At 42.6% G+C, this 25042-nt stretch overlaps 1 protein-coding gene across 1 annotated transcript in view; it reads right to left on the bottom strand.

Moving 5' to 3' along the window:
- med30 (mediator complex subunit 30) overlaps positions 1–25042 on the bottom strand; it is a 121877-nt gene that overhangs the window by 86086 nt on the left and 10749 nt on the right. Inside the window, exons 3-4 of the mRNA XM_084312263.1 lie at positions 20868–21026; positions 13726–13833 (exon numbers count right to left, since the gene is read on the bottom strand). Coding sequence (XP_084168389.1) covers positions 13726–13833; positions 20868–21026 — 267 coding nt within the window. The remainder of the gene's footprint in view (positions 1–13725; positions 13834–20867; positions 21027–25042) is intronic.

Raw genomic sequence — 25042 nt, 5'->3', positions numbered from 1 at the left:
TGGTGTTCTCCATTAGGCCTGTAGGTGGAGCTACGACACAGCATTGATTGATTGATTGATTGAAAACTTTATTAACAGATTGCAGAATGGGTACAGTACAGCTCAATACATACAATTGTTAAGGGGATGCAGACCAGAGAAAGACTTTGGTCTTGTTTAACGTACAGTACAGCACACGTACATTACACACACCGATGGTGGAGGCAGCCCACGTGGCATTTTGGATGTGTCCAAAAATGAATGGGCAAATGTGAGTGAAATGGTCGCACTGTATGCAGCCGTTTGTCTGCATTCCCCCCCCCCCCCCCCAACTCAGATTTAGGGTTGATACAACCATCATAATAATATTGTTTGTGATTAATTGATTGCCAATAACGGCATTCGTTATTACCACAACATAGGCTGAGCAGGGGGATGGCTATGAAATCCTTGCACGATCAAGCTGAAATTGACGTTAAATTGTCCTTACCTGTGGCCGGTCGGATTCCAAAAAGAATATTCCAATTAGATCATATGTCCATTTGGCCCATGATATAACCCACCACAGCGTGGTGAGTCGGGGGTCCCGAGGGCTATTCAATGCAATCCGGTGAAGCCATAGGTTCACGTTAGTAAAAAAGTCCGCGCAGAAGGTTTTCACTTCAGTGTGGCACCTGGTCTGCAACAGGGGTTACTGCATTCTTGAGACAGCGCCAGTACCAGGATCTGGCCGGTACTGCACTTTCGGAGTCCCAATATGCCTTTTCCAGGCAAAATGCAGCTCCGTGACATGGAATAGGATATTAAAAGCGAATAAAAGAAAAAACGAGTTAAAAACGTATATATATACGTTTTTGGCTGGCTCCCAATAACGTATATATATACGTGATTGGCCGGGAATGTGTTAAGCACCTTGTTAAAAAATTTACTGTTTTCAATGAATTCCAGGGCTTGACTTTTTTTGGTAAAAAATCAAGCACTTTAAGCACTTTAAGGACCTTGTGCAAACCCTGTGCTCCTGCACCATCGAACATTGAACAAAATTAAGATCAAACTGTCAGACTAGACGTTGCAGATCAAATATGACTCAAGATCCAGCAGTAGCATAGCAATCCTACCATTAAAAATGTTGTCAGAAACATTATTTTAAGTTCAAATTTTGATCGGAAAGAGATGATTTCTGAGCGAGTCGCTGTCTTGTACAAGACATCAAGATGTCTTCACACACACACACACACACGCATATGAGGTCTTACTAACTAATGACTAATGATGATTGTGGCTGAAATTCTGAATGGCTCATTTCAAGAAGGAGGGTTCTCGTCACAGCTGAACTGCAGAAAAGGCACAACGCACATAGAATTTTCTCAGTGTTGGGACAACGCAAAACACAGGAAAAGGCCATTTTCACAACAGGTCCCCTTTAGGTATTTAGTACTGGTAATTGGGCAGGCTCAGATGGTGCCCTTCCCGAGTCCAGCCGGTTTATACGAGGAGATGATGTTTGTTTTGGACGGAGCCGAGTGCAGTTTACCTCAGAGTTCACACGTAGTGTTTCAACATTTAAAGGCAGCCCAGGGAGCCCTGCAGCGCTTCTAAAATAGCCAATCCTCATCGCTGCTACTGACACTCCTCCCGACCCGGGTCCATTATGATTTCAGCACAGTCAGTCAACATGACATACACATACCGCACAGGGCAAGCACAATATGCACACACACACACACACCGCTAACAGACACACACACAAGATAAAAATGGATACTCGCACACAAAGCATGCACGCAAGTAATGTGCACGAAAGCACATATATTACACATGGAAAAGCAAATGCACACACATACACCCAGGGCCGCCACAAGGGGCGTGCGAGAGCTGTGGTCGCACAGGGCCTCGCACCTAGGAGGCCTCGCGGAGAAGAAAAAAAATTAAATAAAAGGTTATCTTTTTATATATATATATATATATATATATATAAAAATAAAAATAAAAATAAATAGAATGTTAACACATTAACTGCCACGGAGTTTGCCCCTCTCATACCACTCTCTGCCACCACTCTAAGCCTATGGAGATGTTTACCTTCTTTGCAGGGCTATACATTTTTAAATTGTATTGCTAAATTGACATTACTATGGCCCATTCAACATCGATTATCTATTGTTCAGGATGTAGGAACGTTATACTTTTTCATTCATAGATTCATACGAAAATACCGTCTAGAATATAAATATGTTTTTATCGTTTTCTGCAGTAATTCCTAGAATGCTAGTTATAGGCCTAAACGCATAATATAGATTATCGATTGCAGTTTATTCGTGATACACGCTATATTAAAAAATCCAACTGAATACGATCCTAAACGTTATGACTCATCATGCGCGGATGAACGGGGGGGGGGGGGGGGGGGGGGGTCGTTTATAATTCCGTGATCGTCAGTAAATGCTTTATGTAGTATGGGTGATATATTGATCAGAGCAGTTTGCATTAATAATAATAAACAATCACACTGAAATTGACGTCAGCGTCCTCTTACCAATCACTTTCCATCACAGACCAAATATATATTATTTGTTTTCCATTTAATTATTAAATTAATCATATTCGATGTGTATTTGGTATAAACATGACTAAACTCATAATGAAAACAACACTTTAGGACCTGCGGTCCATGACCGCATTTTGGCGCGAAAAGTATAGACCATTAATGGACCATCCATAGGGGTGAATTTCTTTTATTGTAATTAACTAGCCTATATATTCTTATTTCTTACTATGCTTGTTGTGTAGGCGTATAGCCTTACATAAACCAATTGTTCTAAATTGAAATAAGCTAATAAACTAGCCTAAATAAATACAGGCTTCGTTGTCCAAGTGAGATTTCAATAAGTTATTTTCATTCACCCTTCGCTCACTCTAGAATGGTAATGTCGCTGTGAGATAAAGAGAGGAGCAACAGCTCTCAACCCCAAGCACAAGACATTCATGGACAAAGATAGCCTTTTGACAAATGGAGGAAAACACCTCTGCAGAACTTCACCAGGCAAATCGACTTATTGAAAGGAAAAAACAAAGTGGAGCTGTCGAAAATACGGGTTTATCGCAACAGGTGACTCTTACGTGCAGACGTCCTCTCTGCATAATATGTGGCGACAAGCTAGCAAACAAGGCAATGAAGCATGACAACTGTGTTCAAGTTGGCAGAAGATAAAGTAGCTGCATTCAACGCCAATCTGGAATTGGGGGGTGGCGAGTGGACATTTGACATGTTTCAAACATTAGCAGGGATTTTGGAGGACCGAAACAGAAACAATAAGCCCAGGGCAGGGCTGCATTATGGTGAGTTGTGTTTTTCATTCATTCTGTTCTGTTCATGTGTTATGCACCCGCCGTGGTGCTGCATGGAAATCAAATGCCCATCCTACTGATCTGTTCATGTGTTATGCACCCGCCGTGGTGCTGCATGGAAATCAAATGCCCATCCTACTGATCCCCTCTCTCTCTCTCGCCGAATTTCTCAGTTCTCCACTTGATAGAATTAATACAAATGTCCAATCTAACGGCATTCGTTCACTCATAAAATTCTTAACATGTTAAATGTGATTATAACAGACCGCTGTTTAATATCGGGCCGACTGCCCACAGACGGACTTTCGGAACATTCATTTGGGAGAAATAAATAATATGTTTAATAATAAGTATAATAATAAGTAAGACAACGGATAAGTTTAACAAATTCCATATAAATCGATAGTTTTAACATTAAACATTCAAAATTAAACCGGTCCGTGGCCGTCAGATATCGGTTGCGCGTAATGTAGGATAGACCGATAGAGAGAGGCGCTTTATAATACAATGGAAAAAAGACAAGGGTATAATGTTCAGTGCAAACATGTATATGTCGTTTATAGTTTATTATGCCACCTATGCAGCTTGTTTATTTTGACAGAGTTAAAAAAAATTCACCATCATTATATTAAATTAGCCATTGTTTTCGGTTCTGGCCCGCCATACAATGGCTTGGGGAAAAATTGGCCCGCGGCCAAACCTAATTGCCGACCCCTGATGTAGGCTATGGTTGTTGCAGAAAGTTTATCTTGGGCGTGGGGGTAGGGCATTCAACTGTTTTGAGCACCCACTGGCAGAAACATAAATCGGCGCCTATGGAGACGACAACCTGATTTCATATTTTTGGGAAATTTAAGGCAAAAATAAGTATTCATTCATTAATTAATTAATAAAAACATTTCGCACAGGGCCTCACATTTAAATTTCACACAGGGACTCGCATTTCTCCCAGACGGCACTGCATACACCATGTACACAGAAACATGCGTTTAAACCTACACTCGGTTTTTGGAGTAAAAACAAGCGGTGCAGGGGTAAGGCTAAGATAATTATTAAGGACTCCAGCCACCCAAACAACTGCCTCTTTGAACTGCTGCGGTCAGGCAAGCGATACCGGAGTCTCATGGCAAGCACAGAAAGACTCAGAAGAAGCTTCTATCCCCAGGCCATCAGGTTGCTCAACGAACAATAACACTATGCAACAACCATCAAATGCACTCACAACACACACATCCACATGCACACACTCACTTTAAACAAACAACACACTGCAGCACCCACTCTCCACACTTTAGAACACCTAAACACACTTTATATTTATTGGTAAAGAATTTGCACTACAACCCATACCTCAGTACACCTTACTGTAAATTGTACCTAAATTGTACCTCATCCCATTTCTGCTTTGCACTATATAGTATTGTATATTAGTATATTGCATAGTATATTGTATGGTAACTCAGTTACTTCTATTCTGCATCGAACATTGTACATATGTATATACTGAACACTGTCTACGTACGTGACTTCTATTTTTACTTCTATTTTTACATGCTATACTATTTTATTTTATTTCATACTTATCTTTTGTCTAGCACAGTCTCTGGAGCGTAACAGAAAGAAGCATTTTGTATACAAGTATTCTGTACTTCTGTATGACAACTATTAAAGAAACTTGAAACTTGAACTTGAAATACTCACACCAGTGTTATTAGTGTTTTGTATTTTTCCATTTGTTAAAAATCTTTATTCGGTTTTCCATTCAATTTAGTTTCAGTTTGTTTCCAGAGTGTGTTTGCTCATTTCAGTTGAGTTTTTATTGTTTAAAATGTTTTAGTTTTGGGGAGTATTTTGTCAGGGAAAGGATTTAAGAAGTTCAGCGTAGGTATACACTATACAGTCATGTAGACATCCCAGTCTCAATGAACACATGCACCAATGCCTCCTCATGCTTGCCATGTGAGACTAAAACCAAAGACATTTTCTGTATATTTCTATCTTTAGTTCGTTTTTTAAGTACACAATATCGTTTCAGTTAGTTTACGCTTTTCTTTTCTAAAAATCAGGTTGTTGTTTTTTTCAGTTAACTAAACATATTTTTCACATCTAGTTTTAGTTTTTAGTTTTAGCTAACTATAATAGCCTTGACTCACACCTATACACACTCAAAATAACTGCTGAGAGATGAGCGAGAAAAAAAACAAAAAGAAAGAAAACGAAGAAAAACCCTCCTAAATAATGTATTATGCGATTTACCAGATGAACCCTTCCATGCTCAGCTCCTCTCTGGTCATAAATACTTTAGCTAGATACACAGGCAACCCAGAAGATTTTGTGGACGTTGTATTGCTTTTGGCAGTTCATTGCACCTGGGGTCCAACTGGGATGTGAAGATCATCAGCCGAGAGGACTGATGTTTGCATACAGCGCTGTAATGTTACTTGATGGGGTGGTTTCCCATGGGGAGATTAAGCCTAATCCTATAGACTCCTAATAACCTACAACTGTAATGCCATAAAAATCAACCACCAGGCTTAGTCAGTATCTATGAACGCTAAGTGTTTTCCTCCGATGGTAAGTGTAACTACTTCCTTGAGCAGCCTCGGGAGTAACGATTTAATTTGAAGGACATTTTCAGCTAAACGGGATTCATCAGCAGCAGACCTCACTGGTGTCTGAAAGACCTTTGTTCCGTGCATTTTAAGTGATCCGCAGCTGCTTACCGTGCTCAGCTATGGCCTTCTGATTGACCCAAGGCTGAACATTCTTTAGATTCTCTCTTGACTGACTGTCTGTGCGTCTCACTGAATAATAGATAACACTAGCGGTATCTCTCTGTGCAAAAAATCTATTCACACCTGAGAAAAATACTATTTGAAAACAAATACCATTGAAAAAGAATGTCGGTGCGCGTGATATCAGGCATCGTGAGCAGATAATTGGCAAGATATGACTAACCAATTATTCTCAATATCTTTCTTTTTCCGTATCTGAAATACGAGGATTCCTAGCAGCTCCCTGAGCGAAGACGCGTACTACGGTACATACTGGTACCTCCATGAGTTTGAATATAGCTCTTACATTGCATATCATCCCATCTCTCGTCTCTTATCTGTTGTTCGCCATCAAATAAAAGCAGAAATATTCACACCAAACTTCATATTAAGAGTCCTCGGAGCCGAGCGGAACTATCCGCATCTCAAATGTAAACCGTTGCAGAGAAGTCCCAACACAAATAATAGATCAAACACTTCAAAGGGGAAGGATGCAGAGGCACAGCGATAACAAAAAGTCTGTATGGCATATGTCAGGGATGCACACGTGTAGGGTGAAAAAAGAGAGGTACCTGAAATCAAAAAATGTGACAATGTATCATGAATATAAAATGTTGGCGGCACAGTGCTCAGCACTGCTGCCTCACAGCAAGAAGGTCCTGGGTTCGAACCCCAGCAGGGGGCCTTTCTGTGTGGAGTTTGCATGTTGAATGCATTAATGAATAGTTTATTTTTTTGGTATTCGTTTACAACAAATCAAAAACACACTTGTGTGGACTTACAAAAAGAAAAAAATCACAAATGTACATATTCAAAGTAAGCTCACACACAAAATCCCAACTCAATTACAGAAAAAATTAATAGGCTGAAGCACATGCTTATTTTTTGCCTATCCTTTACAATTCTTAAAAACTAAATATATTTTTATACTAAAAAACCTTAAAATATGCTGCAAGATAAGAGAGAAAAAGAATATGTTTTACTCAAAACTGTACTCCTGAATTATTTAACTAAATCTCCCCTGAGAAGTACACAACTTCAACCCGTCCATAGTTTAAACACATCTAGCTTTTACATTAGTTCTTACTGTTTTACATGTTCTCCCTGTGTTCGCATGGGTTTCCTCCAGGTACTGATGATTTAGGGATGATATCAAGGCCTATGACTGACTGATGAAGTAAGAAAACTATGTCTTGTTGATGTGCAATCAGAGATTGCAGAAACAGCTAGAGAGAACAGTGCAATGTTAAGAACAGCACAAGCAGCACTTCTATGTGGAAGTAATAGGTATCTGTTACTGTTACTGTTTATTAGCAGATTAACTGTAGCAAAGCCAAGATGCACGGAGCCAAGGGACAGTACATTGGAGGGGGGGGGGGGGGTACATTGGAATACTGACAAAGCCATACTTGGTCATTTACTGTACAACTGGGTTAGGACATTTGTAGGGGCCAGTTTCGAATTGCAGTCTCCCGTAGGTGTTCTTTGAGAGTGTTTTTGAAAGTGGGTAGTGATTCACATTCCTTTACAGCTTTGGGTAGGGCGTTCCACATTGATGTGACATAATTGCGAAACGTGTTTAGTCCCTTGTTTGAGCCGAATCTGGGTTTTAACATGATTTGTGGAGCTCCCTCTGGTGTTGTGATCGTGGTATTCACTGACCTTTGGGAAGTATTTTGACATGTACATGGGTACCTTGGTCGTGTAGTGTATCTTGTAGACCAGGCCCATTGCAAGTTGCTGTACTCTGTCGTCTACTCTAAGCCATCCTAGGTTGTCAAAGTGGGCAGGGGTGAGGTGGGTTCTAGGAGTAAGGTCAAGCAGTAGTCTGACTAGTTTGTTTTGAGATGTTTGTAATTTGGTTTTTAGTGCCTTTGAAGTGTTTTGGTACCATGAGGTGCAAGCATAGTCGTAGTACCCTTGAATGAGTGCTCCTGCCAGAGTCTTCAGGGTATTCTTGTTTACCAGAGAGGAGATCCGGTAGAAGAATCGAGTTCGTTGGTTGACTTTTTTTATTACATTGGATGCCATTTTGTCACACGGTTAACCCTTTCACTACCACACTACAGAAGGTTAACCTTTCACTACCACACTGTCTGTAGTGTGGTAGTGAAAGGGTTAACCCTTTGTCGTGTGGCAGTGAAAGGGTTAACCTTCTGTATTGTTGCAGTGAAAGGGTTAACCATTTGGTAGTGTGGTAGTGAAAGGGTTAATGTTAGCTACTACAGTCAAGTGGGTCTATTTCACTAGCATGCTAGTGACTAGCTATATAGCCACTTGGCTTCAATCTTATGCTTCTAGTCCTGACATGCTGATAATAACATTATAAGTTATAACAGCAAGACCAGAACCAGCAAGACCAAAACCATTAATTTTTCATCAATCTAGCCTCACGTTACCACTGGGACTCTCTCTGAGCTCAAACAGGGAAAATACCGCCCCCTATCGTCTCCCGGATGGTAATGCACCCTTTGGAATGGAGTCAATGGAAATGCATGGGGAAAAGAAAATCCAGAATCCACATTTAACTTCTCAGGCATGTAATCCGAGCCGATTGCAGTCTTTGTGGTCCCTCAGAACAGAGAGTCTCCTGAACACGGAGAGACCAACACCCAAGTCGGCACTTTCTCGGCCGAGCTATAGTCACTTTTCCACACCTACTCCCAAACTCTGCATGCACAGATTGATAAACCTAGATCTCTGGACAATCCAGAGAGACTCCGTGGGCAATCTGCGCATGCGGAGTTCGGGAGTAGGTGCGGAAAAGTTACTATAGCTCGGCCGAGAAAGTGCCGATCGACTTGGGACTGGTCTCTCCGTATTCAGGAGACTCAGGCGTATACAAGTAAGTCTATTGGATCATGTCTCCAGCACCTCCACAGCCGTCTCCTTAAATATGCATACCTACTGTACTATTCCCCCAACCTAGGGATGTCCGATATTATGGGCCGATATTGGCATAAAAATTTGATATCGAAAAATAGCGGTATCGGTTTTCAAAAAAAAAAAAAAATATATATATATATATATATATATATATATATATATATTTTTTTTTACATTTATTTAACCTTTATTTACCCAGGCAAGCAAGTAAGAACAAATTCTTATTTTATTTATTGTCAAAGTATGCATAATGTTGTGTTAATTACACAACAAGAGATATGTAATGTTAATCAGGGCTGACCTTCGAAGCTTTGTACCAGCCCACTCTCAGTTATGTACCAGCCAGCCCCCTCTCTCAGTCATGTACCAGCCCCCTCTCAGTCCTGTATACCAACCCCCTCTCAGTCATGTACCAGCCCCCTCTCAGTCCTGTATACCAGCCCCCTCTCAGTCATCTACCAGCCCCCTCTCAGTTATGTACCAGCCAGCCCCCTCTCAGTCATGTATACCAGCCCCCTCTCAGTCATGTATACCAGCCCCCTCTCAGTCATATATACCAGCCCCCTCTGTCATGTACCACAGCCCCCTCTCAGTCATGTATACCAGCCCCCCTCTCAGTCATGTACCACAGCCCCCTCTCAGTCATGTACCAGCCCCATCTCAGTCATCTACCAGCCCCATCTCAGTCATGTACCAGCCCCCCTCTCAGTCATGTACCACACGACTGGCGGGGGGGGGGGGGGGGGGGGGGGGTGCTTAGTAAGAGATGTGATTGTACTGAGCCCAGTGTCAGTCAGTACCAATGGGCCGCTCTCCCAGCATAGTAGTGGGCCGGTCATTGACCAAAAAAGATTTTTTAATAAATAAATTTTTTTGGTTATCAAATTAAATCGGCCCACCGGGCAAATGCCCGGTATGTCAGATGGCCAGTCCAGGCCTGCCGGCAGAGCAAGCTATAGAGCTGCTGGTCAGAGCTAAAAACTAAACCAGTGATCCTGGTCCAGCCAGACACTTGGCCCAAAGCTGCCATCTAAAGGATTATTGGAGAGCTCAATATCGTGACTCAGTCAGTGAACAACATTCCTTGTAGAAGGCGGATAAAGGCACAGAATATATATTTGAGCTCAGGGCCCATGTTCACAAAGCTTCCCAGGGTATAGGAGTGGTGATCTGGGGTCAGTGACCAGGACCATGACCATAGTCAAACTAACAGACTGAAGCTGACTCAGATCAGTCATACTCAACCCCTGTGTCCAAGGAATTATTCAAGGGCTGCCTGCAGGAGATTATACTACATGAACCCGGATATGAGATGACCCTGACTATAGTATAAGACGATCCCGACTATAAGAAAGTATAGCCTATCTGACCAGAATGTAGACTACCAGTAATACTGAAGGTAATTGGGAGCTGTAATCCAGTGTGTGGATATCAACTTCCTTCAATCTACCAGTAATACGAACACATTGAATAAAACAAGGTATGTATATATTTACATATTGTGAATGAAATTATCCTGTTTACTGTCCTCACAAATACCTTGTTTTAGGCTTCAATTATCATTGAATATTCTAAGCTTGGCAACAACGATGTGAAGGGGGGGGGGGGGGGGGGGGGGAGACAAAGGCAAAATCAGACTTCAAGGTCTTTCCTCTTCATTGACATTTAATTGGCTACAAAATGTGCAATCATCTAAGTCAGTGGTTCCCAAACTGTGGTGCGCGCACCCCTTGTGGTGCGCGAGAGCCCTCTTGGGGGTGCGTGACATGAAAAGGCTAATGGCTGTGCTATGGTATTATTTTACTAATAAATGTAACTAATATACATTATTTCAAATGGGGATTTTCACTGTGTAAATCATGACATTTACTAAACTTTTAAATTAAAAACGTACGTTTTAATAATAAAAAAAAAAATATGTATCCAAAATGCACTTTACTTCCTGCCAAAATGCCATAGGCGCGCGATTGGGACTGGTGCGCTATTATTGTGGCAGCGTATTATGCTCATGTGTTTCCCTACACTTCATGCGTTCCTGGAGGGAAACAAAGTTGTCATGGGTGAACCTGTAAAAGGCCTAATAACAGAACACCTCAACCAACTCACTGAGCAGCTACAGACATATTTCCCACCTACGGATGCATCTCAGACGTGGATTCAACCAATCTTTTTGTTTTTTGGCCAATCTGTTTCTGAGTCTATGCATGTAATTCTCATTTTGTTCTTTCATGTGGTGAAGTATTTTATTTTGTTTGTCATACTTTGGTATGTGTTCTTATTGGATTAAACCTGATGCCTTTAGTGCGCCTATGAATAGACTGTGTTGACTTTTTTATGTTGGGCATTGGGGGGTGCGTCAGCTAGGTCTGGAGGTGACGGGGGGTGCATGGCCAAAAACCGCTGATCTAAGTAAATAAATGACAGCCTTAGGGCTTGTGTCCATAGCCGACGTTTTATGAGTTGTCAGCTCCTTTCTGTCATTCATTTCTATGCTGGAGAAGCGTCAGGCGCGCTCCTCTTCCCAGAGCCGCGCCTCGCGTTTTATGAGCTCTGGGCGGCAGCGTTTTTGGCGGAGCGCTCCCAGCTCATAAAGTTGAAACTAGTTAAACTTTTTTGGAAAGGAGCACGCTCATCAAAGTAACTCATCGAGGAAGGGGCGGAGCCGCGGCTGGCGCGAGCTCTGGGGAGACCCAGAAAAACTCTAAAGCTTTTTTTTCTTCTTTTTTCAAAGCGGTCCGCCTTGAAAAAAAGGCTTTGAGTGGACACACAGCCTTAGTCTATAAAAACTGAACTGCTCATAGGCAATAATGAAAAAGAAATAGCCTGTGCAGCCTGTTCCTAGAAATAAAATATATAAAACAAAACCATGTATTTGTTGACAGCAGTAGGCTAATCCACTAAATAAAATGGCTTATAGCCAAACATATATTGTATAAGTAAGTGCAATTGGTTGCTCATGAAAAGTACAAAGACAAATGACAATTGCCAGTAAACACAGACTAACATACTGGAGCTTTGAATGACATGTGCATATTAGTGCTCAACCCGTTTAGGTTGTGCGACAGAAAGACCAACATGTCCACATTCTTTGGCAACAGAAAATTTCAATAAAGCCAGCTTTCGTGATTTTTTTTTTATAATAATAATAATAAAAAGTGCTCTGAAGGGGTTGAAGTGGCAGGGATGCAAAGCAATCGCGTGGCTACAGTCGCCAGCCACGGATATTGGTCTGCATTTCATCTCCACCACTCAAGAGGAATCCACAATCAACAAAAAACTGATGTATTATACATATCACTTCCGCAAAAAAAGAAAAAACTTGACTCTATGATGATAAAGCCCATTACAGATAACAGGAAGCGAGTCATAACTGATGCTGTAGTCTCGTTCATTGCTCAAGACATGAGGCCTATCTATGTCATGGAAGGGGAAGGTTTTAAACAAGTTAATGAAAACACGAGCCAGGGTAGCCTACACTCTGCCTAAGTGAGATATCACAGGCTGCGCTGACAAGAGACACAATTACATGAGACTAAATATTTAGCCTCATCAAGAAGTGTACATTTTCATGGGTAGACGAGAGCTAAATGGGTAGATGGGTTTTCTGAGAGTTCCAGATATCCTTGTTCAATAAGCACATTTTTTATTCCTTATTTTTGGAAGGTAAAAAAAAACGTGATTAATGATTTTGACGTTGATTACCGGCTTGAAGTATCGAAGCATTCAGGTCTGCCCTAGATGACAGGCAGACAAGTTATTACTGTAATGTCCCAAATGTAAGACAGTGTTTTTTTATGCATATAATTTCATATTCGCACTCTGCACATCAACAAGGCATCGTTTTCTTACTTCATCAGTCATAGGCCTTGATATCATCCCCGAATCATAACATTTCATGATGGCTTATTATTATTGTCATAATTATTTTAGCTGCTCTTATTTAATATGATTCAGTGGACATGTAGCGTAATTACAACAGTTTAAGTTTAAATTAAGTAAGTTATTTATTTTTTACCCAGGGACAGTGCACATTAATCAACATATTCAGTTTCCACATCAATGTAAAATGTGCCAGAATTAGCTAATGAGCTAGTTTTAATCTGTGGTCCCTGCCTACCATGCATGTCTTTATGGTGTGGGAGGAAACCGGAGTACCTGGAGGAAACCCACGCGAACACAGGGAGAACATGCAAACTCCACACAGAATATAAAAGACCCTCCCCCCTTTTCTAGGTGTCATTTGCGTCTTATATTCAGAACAACGTAATAACCTGCCTGTCTTATATTCAGAAAAACAGTAATAACCTGCCTGTCATCATCATTGTGACTACTTCTGTACACATTTCACGGCAGTCAGTCCAGCTTATTCCATTGTTGTTATTTTGCATATTGTTATTTTGTATATTGTATTGTAACATTGTTTTATTGTATAGTATTTTATGTTTCTGTATAGTATTTTATGCCCCTTAAATTTGAGTCCCAAATCTCGTTGTATGCAAATATAATGATAATAAAGTACAATCTAATCCAATCTTAATCTCATACAAGCAAACGTGACAAAAAGAAAAGATTTGCCATTGTAGTTCATAGCATGAGAGATGTGATATCTACAGAGATGTGATTTTTTTTTTTTTTTTTTTTACTTCATTGAGAACCCCCTGCTCTTTAGCCCATTACTCCCACTTTGTCCCAACACCGTTCTGCACACCTCCCAGACCAGCAGGTGGCGGGGGCTCACCTTGTTAACCTCCAGGATCTCCCTCCTCTCCTCTGTGATGGGGCGGCTCTGGCTGGCCGAACGCTCCTCGTGTTTGGAACTGTCGTCCTCCACAAAGGGGATGAGTTGCTGGAGAGGGAGACAGGGGAGGAACGACACAGTATGGTGGCTGCATGAGTTATTGTGCCCATGTGTGTGTGTGTGTGTGTGTGTGTGTGTGTGTGTGTATGTGTGTGTGTGTGTGTTGAAAGTAAGTTACCAGATCGGCTACTAGCAGTGGGTGAACTGTGTTTAATCTATGATTTATGGGTCCTCATACGCCTATCTTACCTCATTGACGGCATGTTGGAGAGAGAGAGAGAGAGAGAGAGAGAATATAAAAGCATTGTACTGTACTCATATGTTCCTTCATATGAAACATATATGCCTACTAAGTGCAGTTATTGGTCCGGGCTGCATGCGTATGCGGGTGATCTCTTAACGTGAGTGGATTTCCCTATTCAAGATATCCCTTTCGCCGTATTATAATCTTGTTTCCGCGGAGTGGTGAAAATGGGGATTCTGTGTAAGCTCTTGAACATAGACTCTTACCACTTTCTCTCCAACACAGGGAGAGAAAGAGAGAGAGAGAAAGAGAGAGAGAGAGAGAAAGAGAGAGAGAGAGTGGAGGGAGATTAATTCATTTTTAAACGCTCTGTGTGCTTGACCTTGTCTGCTTGACACTACATCTGACGAGCCTGATGTGTGGGAGAGCCATCCCTGAGAGCTGGCGGAGGCTCTGCCTTCTGCTTTAAATCACACTGCCCCCTGGTGGTCAGCTGGATGATAATAATAATAATAACCAGGAGCAGACGGCCGAGTGGTGAGAGAAGATGGAACACACCGCTCCTGTTGCCACACACACACACAACGTCCCAGAATGTCGCCTGTGTTGTGAGGTACTGCGGCTAGCTATCCAGACCGCATGCAGCCACGCACAACATGGAAGCTATGGACAGTTCAGACCTAAGCAGCTGTTGCACTCCCCATTAGTGGGAAACCAACCCAGGATCAGTCAACTAGAAGCCAATGCAAATCACCAATAAAGCACTCCACCAAGAAAGGCTCCCGTGACAAATTGATTTCAGGGTTAATACGTTGTCTCGGTCCCGAAGGTGAGAGCGATACCTATTGGGTTTCAATGATCTACACGGCGGTAGAGAAGCCTCGCTGTGGTTAATAGGGGGATTTATATAGTCCTGTGGGGATCACATGGAACATGAGACCGCCATTTTTTGTTGTACTTAAATAAACTAACATCTCCAAAGGGACCTTCCCGGAACACACAACCATCCCATCAGGCTGGATAATAAACACAGATTAGATCATACGAGACTCAATAACAGCAGCGGCCAGGTGGGAAAACACACGGTGCTCCAAATACGATCCGGCGTGGTCGCTATCTTGAGAGTGGAATGGCTTTTTTTGGGAGAGGGGCTAATCCTGCTTCAGTACGCAGTTTGACCTTAGATCTAGCAGCTGGCTGAGGCCCTACAGACACTGGACAGTGATATAGACCGAGCCACACCCGCGTCTGGAAGCCAGACGACGCAAACAGAGGTGGTCAGACGGAATACGTAGATAAACAGACAGGAAGATGGATGAACAAACAGACAGACAGAGGACACACAGTGGGACAGACTGGCAGAGACAGACGGATGAACAGACAGATGGAGACAGACAGAGGAGGAGATGGAGGGACGTCAAACAAAAAGGAAAGCGAGACGGACAGCCAAGGACACAGTCAGTCAGTCAGACAGACAGACAGACAGACAGACAGACAGACAGACAGACAGACAGACAGACAGACGGAGGGAGAACAAGACAAAGAGAGAGAAATAACACGGAGAGAGAGAACAGAGAAGACAAAGAGCTCTGGCTGTTTCCTCTGCTTTAGTCAGTCTCCAGGCAGACCTCTCTGTGTGCCAAACCAAATTCTGTCTAGCTAGGAGGAAGACGAGGAGGAAGAGGAAGAGGAGGAGGAGGGTTGAAGACGGAGAGGACACGTGCAGGATATTATATTAGACAAACTCAGGGCTTGTCACGGGGGTCGAGAAGATCAAGAAAGCAGGGGGAGCGAAACGTCTTTTTCTTTTCATTAGATACATAATTCCAGGCCCAAGTCAACGCTCTATTGGATTTTAAAAAAAGTAGTGAGATGATTTTGGCAGCTTGGAGAGTGGGGGGGGGGGGGGGGGGTGAAATGTGTATGAGTATGGTGGGAAATTATGGAAGGAGAGTGTGTGTGTGTGTGTGTGTGTGTGTGTGTGTGTGTGTGTGTGTGTGTGTGTGTGTGTGTGTGTGTGTGTGTCTCATAACCCTATCTAGGGTGGCTGTGGTTTCCCCGCCTGACAAGAATGGAGTGATGGAGTTGACTAGGTTGCCTGGCAGAGCCGAGGGGGAAACAAGGAGAAGAAGAGGGGGAGGAAGAGAATGAGGAGGAAGGCCAATGAGGAGACGAGAGGTAAATTAAATGACCTCACTGTGCAGGGAAAACCAGAGAGAAAGAGAGAGAAAGAAAAAGAGATTTTCTTTTCTTTTAGATTTGTTTACTTTGGCAGCACAAGACTAATTTTAAATGTCAGTTAAATTAACTGAAAAGAGAAAGAGAGAGATGGAGAGAGAGAGAGAAAGAGAGAGAGAGATGAAGAGAGAGAGAGATGCAGTGACTGCTGGAGAAAGAAAAAAAGAGAAGAAAAAGCGCTGACGTGTGCATCCGAGGCCAGCTGTTCATTAAGCGGGCCTGTTGCTAATTAGGCTGCGATGAGGTCACAGTGCCTGAGTCATTGATTCCACTTCCTGTTTCGGTTAGCCAATAGCGGGCGGCTGTCAGGCACCTGAATTCCCCAGGATGATAAATGGCGGGGGAAGGCGAGGCCAAAATCAACATCCCTCAGCCCCGACAAACACACTGCAGCGAGATATTGGCTGGTCAGCACTGGAGTGGTTCTCAGGCCCCGAGGGGGTGGGAATGGGTAAACATTTAAATAATGCGGAATGGAGCAAACAAATGTTCTGGTGTAATGACCCAACGAGGTTTACGCTCCACGACCAGAATAACAGATGAAAGTGTCACCCGGCGCTCCTTCACACGGGAGGCTTTGATTTAAGACATTAACTGCGGGCGTGTGTCATTTTTGAAGCAGCTAGTAAATGTATCGTCCAAAATTGCTTCCGAATAAAAGGCCATAATTCACTGTGTGGGGGAAAACGTGGGCATTGGCAGTCATCTCAAATTTGTTCCAAATTAGGACCGGTCTCCTCCCACTAATAACTCTCTCGGTTCCTCTGTATGGTAGTCTGCGGAGAGAGATTAGCTCCGAGGCAATCTGTAGAAACTGGGAGGGGACTGCTGCAGTCATAAATCCAGTCTCACAGAGGTGGATAGGCTAGTTGTGTGATGGCCTGACACAGTACGCTGTGTGTGTTTCTCCATGTATGTGTATGTGTGCATGTATGTGCATGTTAGAGCTGGGCAATTAATCAAGTTTAAATTAAAATTATGATTTAGGCTTCCCACGGTCAAGGAAACAAGATAATCAATAAAACGATTGTGCCGCATGCCGTGTTCCTCCTCATTTTGTCTTGTGTTGTAAATGCAGCGCACCCTTCCTTCAGTTGTGAGCCACCACACATTTCTCCAGTTATTTTGAAACATCTTTGGTAACTTGTAGAAGGTGACAGGAAGGTGGCTTTTAGTCGAGAAGAATTTGTCGTTGTCATACTCAAATCAATAAGTAATCGTGTTTAATAATCATGATCATTTTTCCCATAATCGAGCAGCCCTATGTGTGTGTGTGTGTGTGTGTGTTGCATTTATATAGCAGCTTGTATCCAAAGCGCTTTACAATTTGTTCCTCACATTTTATCCATTCACTCACACATTCACACACCGACGGCGGAGGCAACCATGCTAGGTGCCAACCTGCTCATCGGGAGCAGTTAGGGGTTAAGTGTCTTGCTCAAGGACACTTCGACACGCTGCCCGGGAGGAGCGGTGAATCAAACCGGGAACCTCCGGATTACCAGACGACTGCTCTACCTCCCGAGCCACTGTGTGTGTCGGCCTGTCTGTCCGACATCTCAGCCTGGATGACGTCCAACCACCTCAAACTGAACCTAAGCAAAACAGAATTGCTCCACCTGCCGGCCAAATCCTCCCCCCTAACCGACCTTTCAATCACAGTCGAGAATGCAGCTGTGACTGCGTCCCCGACCGCCAAGAACCTTGGTGTTGTCCTCGACGACCAGTTGAACTTCTCTGCTCACATCGCAGCGACGACCAGAACCTGCCGATTCCTCCTGAGCAACGTCAGAAGGATCCGCCCCTTCCTGACAAAAGAAGCCACCCAACTCCTCGTCCAATCAACAGTCATCTCCCGCCTCGACTACTGCAATGCACTGCTCGCTGGCCTCCCGGCCACTGCCACTAAGCCTCTTCAACTCATTCAGAACGCAGCGGCCCGCCTGATCTCAAACCTACCGAAGTCGGCCCATGTCACCCCACTTCTTAGGGACCTGCACTGGCTCCCCATTGCTGCACGAATCCGCTTCAAGGCCCTCGACCTAGCATACCGTGCGGCAAAGGGAACCGCTCCCGCCTACCTCCGGTCAATGGTCTCTAACTACACACCCTCAAGACCCCTACGCTCTGCATCTTCTGGCCGCCTCAGACCTACTCCTATCCAAGCTCCGGGAGGGTCATCAAAGAGAAGTCGCCTATTCTCAGTCCTTGCCCCACAATGGTGGAATGAACTACCCACCCCAGTTAGGACAGCCGAATCACGTCCAATCTTTCGCTGTCGACTAAAGACGCACTTCTTCAACCATTATCTAAAAAAAAATAAAAAATAAAATAATAATAATAAAAAAAAAAAATCTAACCCTAACTAACCGTACTGTCATGCACTTGTCCTAATAAACTAACCTACACTGTAGCACTCAACACTTTGATGAACATTGTTGCTCAGCTGATAGAGTTGTGCCCTTCCTGATGGCTTGTCGTACAGAACTTGTAAGTCGCTTTGGATAAAAGTGTCAGCTAAATGACTAAATGTAAATGTAAATGTAAATGGCCACTGGGGCCAGACAGCAGGTGAAGACATGGGGCTGCGCGTGCACACGTCGGAGCATTGTTGTTGCATGTGTTCAGTGTTGTATGGAATTGGATACAGTACATGGGACATACTTCATGTCTGGATGTGTCTGTGCGGGGGGCATCCTGTGAGGCAGGGGGTGTGTTTGAGTGGCTTGTGGAGGTGGTTGGGCCACAGCGGCTGGTAAAGAGGCCCTGGAGACCCGCCTGCAGCAGCCAGTGGTTCGGAGACCTGATGGTGTCGCCCAGGAGGGAGGGAGCAGGCTGAGATAACAGTTCCTCAGGGTGGAAGGGGAGGGGTGTACTGTGTGTGTGCGTGTGCGTGTGTGTGCATGAGAAGGGGCGTAACAATGACCCACTTCCTTTAAACGAACAGCTTCCCAACTCTAAAAGCCAGCAGGTAGTTTGTGGGAAAACCTGTGATCCATCAAATGAGCAGCAAATGGGACTGGAACACACCGATACACAACACACACACTGATACACAATATACAACACACACCGATACACAACACACACTGGTACACAAGACACACACTGATACACAATACACACCGATACACAACACACACCGATACACAACACACACTGGTACACAAGACACACTGGTACACAAGACACACACTGATACACAATACACACTGATACACAACACACACCGATACACAACACACACCGGTACACAACCCACACCGATACACAACACACACCACACACCGATACACAACACACACTGGTACACAAGACACACACTGATACACAATACACACCGATACACAACACACACCGATACACAACACACACCGATACACAACACACACTGGTACACAAGACACACACTGATACACAATACACACTGATACACAACACACACCGATACACAACACACACTGGTACACAACACACACCGATACACAACACACACTGATACACAATACACACTGATACACAATACACACTGATACACAATACACACTGATACACAACACACACTGGTACACAATACACACTGATACACAACACACACTGGTACACAATACACATTGCCGGGAAAACCCCACCAAACCAGAAATATGTGACTGATGGGAAACACCTGCATCAAAGGCTACATGCATCCTGTTACAAACATGCAACTTCACTAGTGGAAAATATGTACTGTAGATTAGGGGTGGGAATCGCCAGAAACCTCACGATACGATACTATCGCGATACTTGCGTCACGATAGTATTGCGTTTTTTTTTCTTTTTTTAATCAAATTTATTTTATTATCTTTTTTCAACTGCAAAGTAAAACTTTGTCAACATGTTTTATCTAATAAAATAAAGTTCAGTCTGTTCATCTCACTTCAATCATTTTTATTGCAGAACATGGTATTTTCTCAAGCAGACAGATGTAAACACTGTAATCTGTGTTGCATGTACCTGACAAACTGAACTGTTTGTATTACAGTCATATTCCAACTTAACTGAATGCACATGTGTGTGTGTGTGTGGACTACTGTACTATTAAATAAAATAAAAATTATGAATAATTAAATATCGATACTTGGCGTCCCTGTATCGATACAGTATCGCCACGCAAAGTATCGCGATACTACTACGTATCGATTTTTTCCCCACCCCTACTGTAGACAGAGACCTGTAGACCAAAATGTCTGTGACAGAGATCCCTTGACTATGCCATGAAAGTTAGAGCAATTTCCATGGGCCACAGCATAATTGTTACTTTCTATATACAAAAGATACATCTTATTGCTGAATAGTTGATGTGAATGCCCTAAGCGTGGCTTTGGCCAGCAATTGACCATATTCACACAGTGGCAATATTTTTTATGTCATGCTCAGGTTGGGATTCCTTTCAACAATAATTTGGTACCAAAGTAATTTGCCTGGGCGAAAACAAAACATCCACATCATTCCCAAAACCTTTTGGACGTGTCATGTGTCATTTTCCATTCTTTTTTTATTCCATTTTCCAGGTTTTCCATGAGCGCAGGAACCCTGCTGTGCCACGAGGTCAGCCTCTCACCTCTGGCGGTATGGATTCCATCCCGGCGCAGTTCTCGTTGCACTTGTCGTAGACGAGGCGCAGCTTGCGGAAGAGCATGGAGAGCATGCGCAGGTGCTCCTGGAGTTTGCCCAGCCGGTCCTGGTGAGTGTTGGGGTGGTAGGTCACCCCATTGGGCAGCTGAGGGGGACGGAAGAGAGGAATGTTGTCAAATGTGTCAAAAAGCACTCCACTCCACCAAAAGGTCATGTTTATATGCGTGATATTTTGACGCCATGCGGGCGGGCAAAGCTGGTAGCGGGGCACGAGTGAATCGAGCAACGTCTACAGCAGCACATGTTTAAAATGGTTGAATAGTCCGCATCGCCGAAGTGAGCTCTATTCACCACCATAAACCCTGTGCCACTGCCAGATGACGCATTCACATTTATCTGAGGACTTTTAACATGTCTATTTTATCATGTCTATTTTATGTCTATTTTATTATCTTCTACTTATTTGACTTACTATTGTATTCTTGCACAATCGAAGCAGGCATGGCCACCCGCATTTCACTGTATGCCCTGATATGTATGTGACAAATAAACCTCTTGAATCTTGAATCTTCACGGGTCAGATTAGCTCCATTGACGGGCTTTGTATACATTACATATAGGATTTGAAAGGAGACTTGGAGAGAAAAAGGTCATTTTATACTGTATTTCAGCAGCGGCTTGTGTTTTCACTAGGGCTGTCAGTTTATCGCGTTAATTAGATTAATTAATTACACAGCAAATTATCGCGTTATGAAAATTAACTCAAAATGTATTAAAAAAAATTATAATAATAACTTTAATATATATTTTTTTATTAATTTCTTTTTTTTTATCTCATTCATTCCATAAGAACGTAGAATAAACATTTACAAACTTTTTTTTTAATTGTCCATTTGCATGTTCTTGGTATCTGATTCTAGGGACATTTATGGATCTCAGGGAATGTATTCCCAGTGTCTGTTACTAGGCTTGAGTAAATTGTAATGAACCAAATGAGAATATCAATTCACATTTTTTTTTTTTTTTTTTTTTTTTTTTTTTTTTAAACTGTGAATAACACCATGCTAAAATTAACCAGACCTGAAAATCTAAGCAAATGAATCCATCCGGACACATGCAATTTGAAATATGATTATAGATATCAGGCCTAAAATGGTTATGCGATTAAAATGCGATTAATTAGATAAATTAATTACAAATCCTGTAATTAATTAGATTACTTTTTTAAATCGCCTGACAGCACTAGTTTTCACCTCACCAGCCCTCGTTGAGACTCTTTGAGCTTTCTGTTGATCCCTTCGAAAACACAATGCAAACTAGCAATAAAAAAGAATTTACTTATTATTTTACCCTCAGAATCCATGTGGTTCTTTATAGAGCTTTGTATACATACAACATAAACATACAAAGCTTGTCAATAGAGCTAGGGCCAGACAACCAAAGACGGTGGACACAAGGTGGAGTCACGTAAACATAGTTCATTATAATTATAATAATTGCAATTATACAACTCTTAATTCCAACTGATCGTGTCGTGCCAGATAAACTCAGCTGTCACAGAGAAATGTGTTCAAACCAAGCAGTAGAACAGGCCGAATGAGGCATTACAGACACATGTCACAACTTCAAAAAGGCATCACATCGCACTAAAAAGGTATTGATACACTAATATGAGTCTAATGATATAATAAACACGCAATAACAGGCCATAACCATGTAATGAACCAGCAATGGAAACTCTTAACGACTACTTAGGCTGCATCAAAACAAAAGACTATTTTACATCTAGGCTCATATAGTCTGATTCTAACACACAGCTCTGACACTGAGGCAATAACGTAGATTTTTTAAGTACAGCCCTTGTTAAAAGAATAACAAGGCAGACTTCTGTTGAAAGCATCGACGAGCCTCTGGAGGGGCGGCGTGACTGTGATTATAAACATCCTTCACAACATAAATCACGTCTGCCTCCGGGGCAGACATACCTGAGAAGACAGAGAGAGGGACGCAGAGTGGAGCGGGGGGCGTGTGTAGAGATAAAGAAAGAATCATACCGTTTAATGAAAGCCTCTGATCTCAAAGCCCCAGTCACAACAATGTTTATATATTCTGCGGTTGACTGAGGCTTGTTTTGCGGTAGCGTATTCCCTCTCTCCAAGCACCTTGCACTGGCAGACAGGCATCAATGTTAAACGCACCCCGATGAACCCGTCTTTTTCCGGAGGCTGACCGACGGGTGAACTGAGGGGCAACACCATGTTGAGGCAGATGGTACACGGAGCCTGACACTGACATAAACATAGAGGTAACTCTTTCTATGATGTCTGTATATATAATGCATGATGCTACTAGGGCTGGGGCGATATGGACGAAATCAATATCACGATAACCATAAGGACTTTTCCCTCTATCGATATATAGATCACGATATCTGCTCGTGTACAGTACATGAAATCATAGGTTATGTAATCCAGTTCATGTTAATCTCGTGGAAAAGTGTGGTAATGTGAAGTGTGACATAAAACCAAAACTGCAATTTTCAAATGACATCCTTGTGAGAAGTTTGAGTTAATATGTGCTTGTTAGACATGTGCATTTTAACAGAATTATGTACATGTATCACAACATCTCAATACCATAATTTCATCATGACATGATCCCATTAAAAGATGATAAATTATTGTATTCAATCATTGCCCAGCCCTATATCATTATATTCATGCTTATAATACATCATAACATCGTCAGTATGCATAGACAGGCAGTAGTATGTTTTGTACCAATACTCATATTATGTTGTGCTTTTTTCATAATTACCTATTATAACATCATGTATGATAACAAGTTAAGAGATATAGATGCTCACACACTGATATTAAACTAAATAAATGCCCCCCCCCCCTCCTCCTATTAACCCCTGTAATGCTGATCCCTCAGGTAGAACCCTACTGTAATGCTGATCCCTCGGGCAAAACGTCCCCCAGGATCAAAGCACCGTCTGTCCTCAGGTTAACAATATGCAGCCATTGAAACCTTTTGCAATCTGCTAGACAAAGACATAGACCATTTAGCAGTCCTCTAAACATGCCCATTATGGAAAGACGGAGCGTAGTCTTCTGACCACCGTCTCTGAGGGCAATGCTGTCTACACGTCAGTAGATAAGGGTGGAGGCTTAGTTTTGATCGATGAGAAGGATTATGTATCTGAGATTCAGTCTCAGTTGACCAATGAGTATTATGCCAAGCTGGATAGGGATACAACAAACATCTTCAAGGAAGAACTGGATCATTTTCTAGATAAAGCAGCGCAGGATGGCCACAAGCCAAAAGCGAATCCCACCATTCCTGTGATATATGCCTCCCAAAGCTACAGAAGTAGTGGTCGACCGATGTGGGGTTTTAAATGGCTGATACCGATACTGATATTTAGAGAGCAGGTCTAATTCATTGTCTAATGCCAATATGATTTTCCTTTTTGCATCTGATCAAATATAACTATTTCATAATAACAAATTAGCACAAAAACATGTCTCTTCTTTTCTTCTTTTGTTTAGTAGATCTGATCTCTACTTATTATTTTAAATCAACATGTATATAAAATAAATAAATCATTAAAAAGGTGCTATAGATGGGGCGGCTACGTGGCATAGTGGGCAAGGCGCTCGCCATGAATGCGGAAACGCTGGGATCGCCTGTTCGATCCCAGCGCTCCACATTGCTTTCAGTTTAGCTGGTCGTTCATACTAATACACATTGGCCGTATTAGGGGGTGGGAAACTGATGGGTGGGGATCGGGCGTTGTGGACAGCGAGTCCTACAGGTCGGTTGGTGCGCCTGTGCAGTAAAATCAGGAAGTGTCGGGGGCAGCGTGAGCCTCCCACGCGTTACTCCTCGCCACTGAGAGATCGTGCTGCGCAGGTGAAAAGATGCGACTGCTGTTACCTCAAGTACCGGAGGGGACTTGTGCTATGTATGACTTTTAGTCCACATTGCAGCCGGCTTGTGGGAGGCAAGAAACAGCGTTCGTGACAGGGGAGGGTTGAATTGGATGATACGAAATTGGGATGGGAGAAAATATAGAAAATGGGAGAAAAAGTGGATAAAAAAAAAAAAAAAGTGCTATAGATAACATTTGTATGTATAGTAATAGTAAAAAATTAT

Source organism: Notolepis coatsorum (assembly GCF_963971535.1).
Source record: "Notolepis coatsorum genome assembly, chromosome: 4".
Classification (NCBI taxonomy): Eukaryota; Metazoa; Chordata; class Actinopteri; order Aulopiformes; family Paralepididae; genus Notolepis; species Notolepis coatsorum.
Note: the sequence above shows the minus strand (reverse complement) of the source record. Positions and strands in the feature narration are given on the sequence as shown.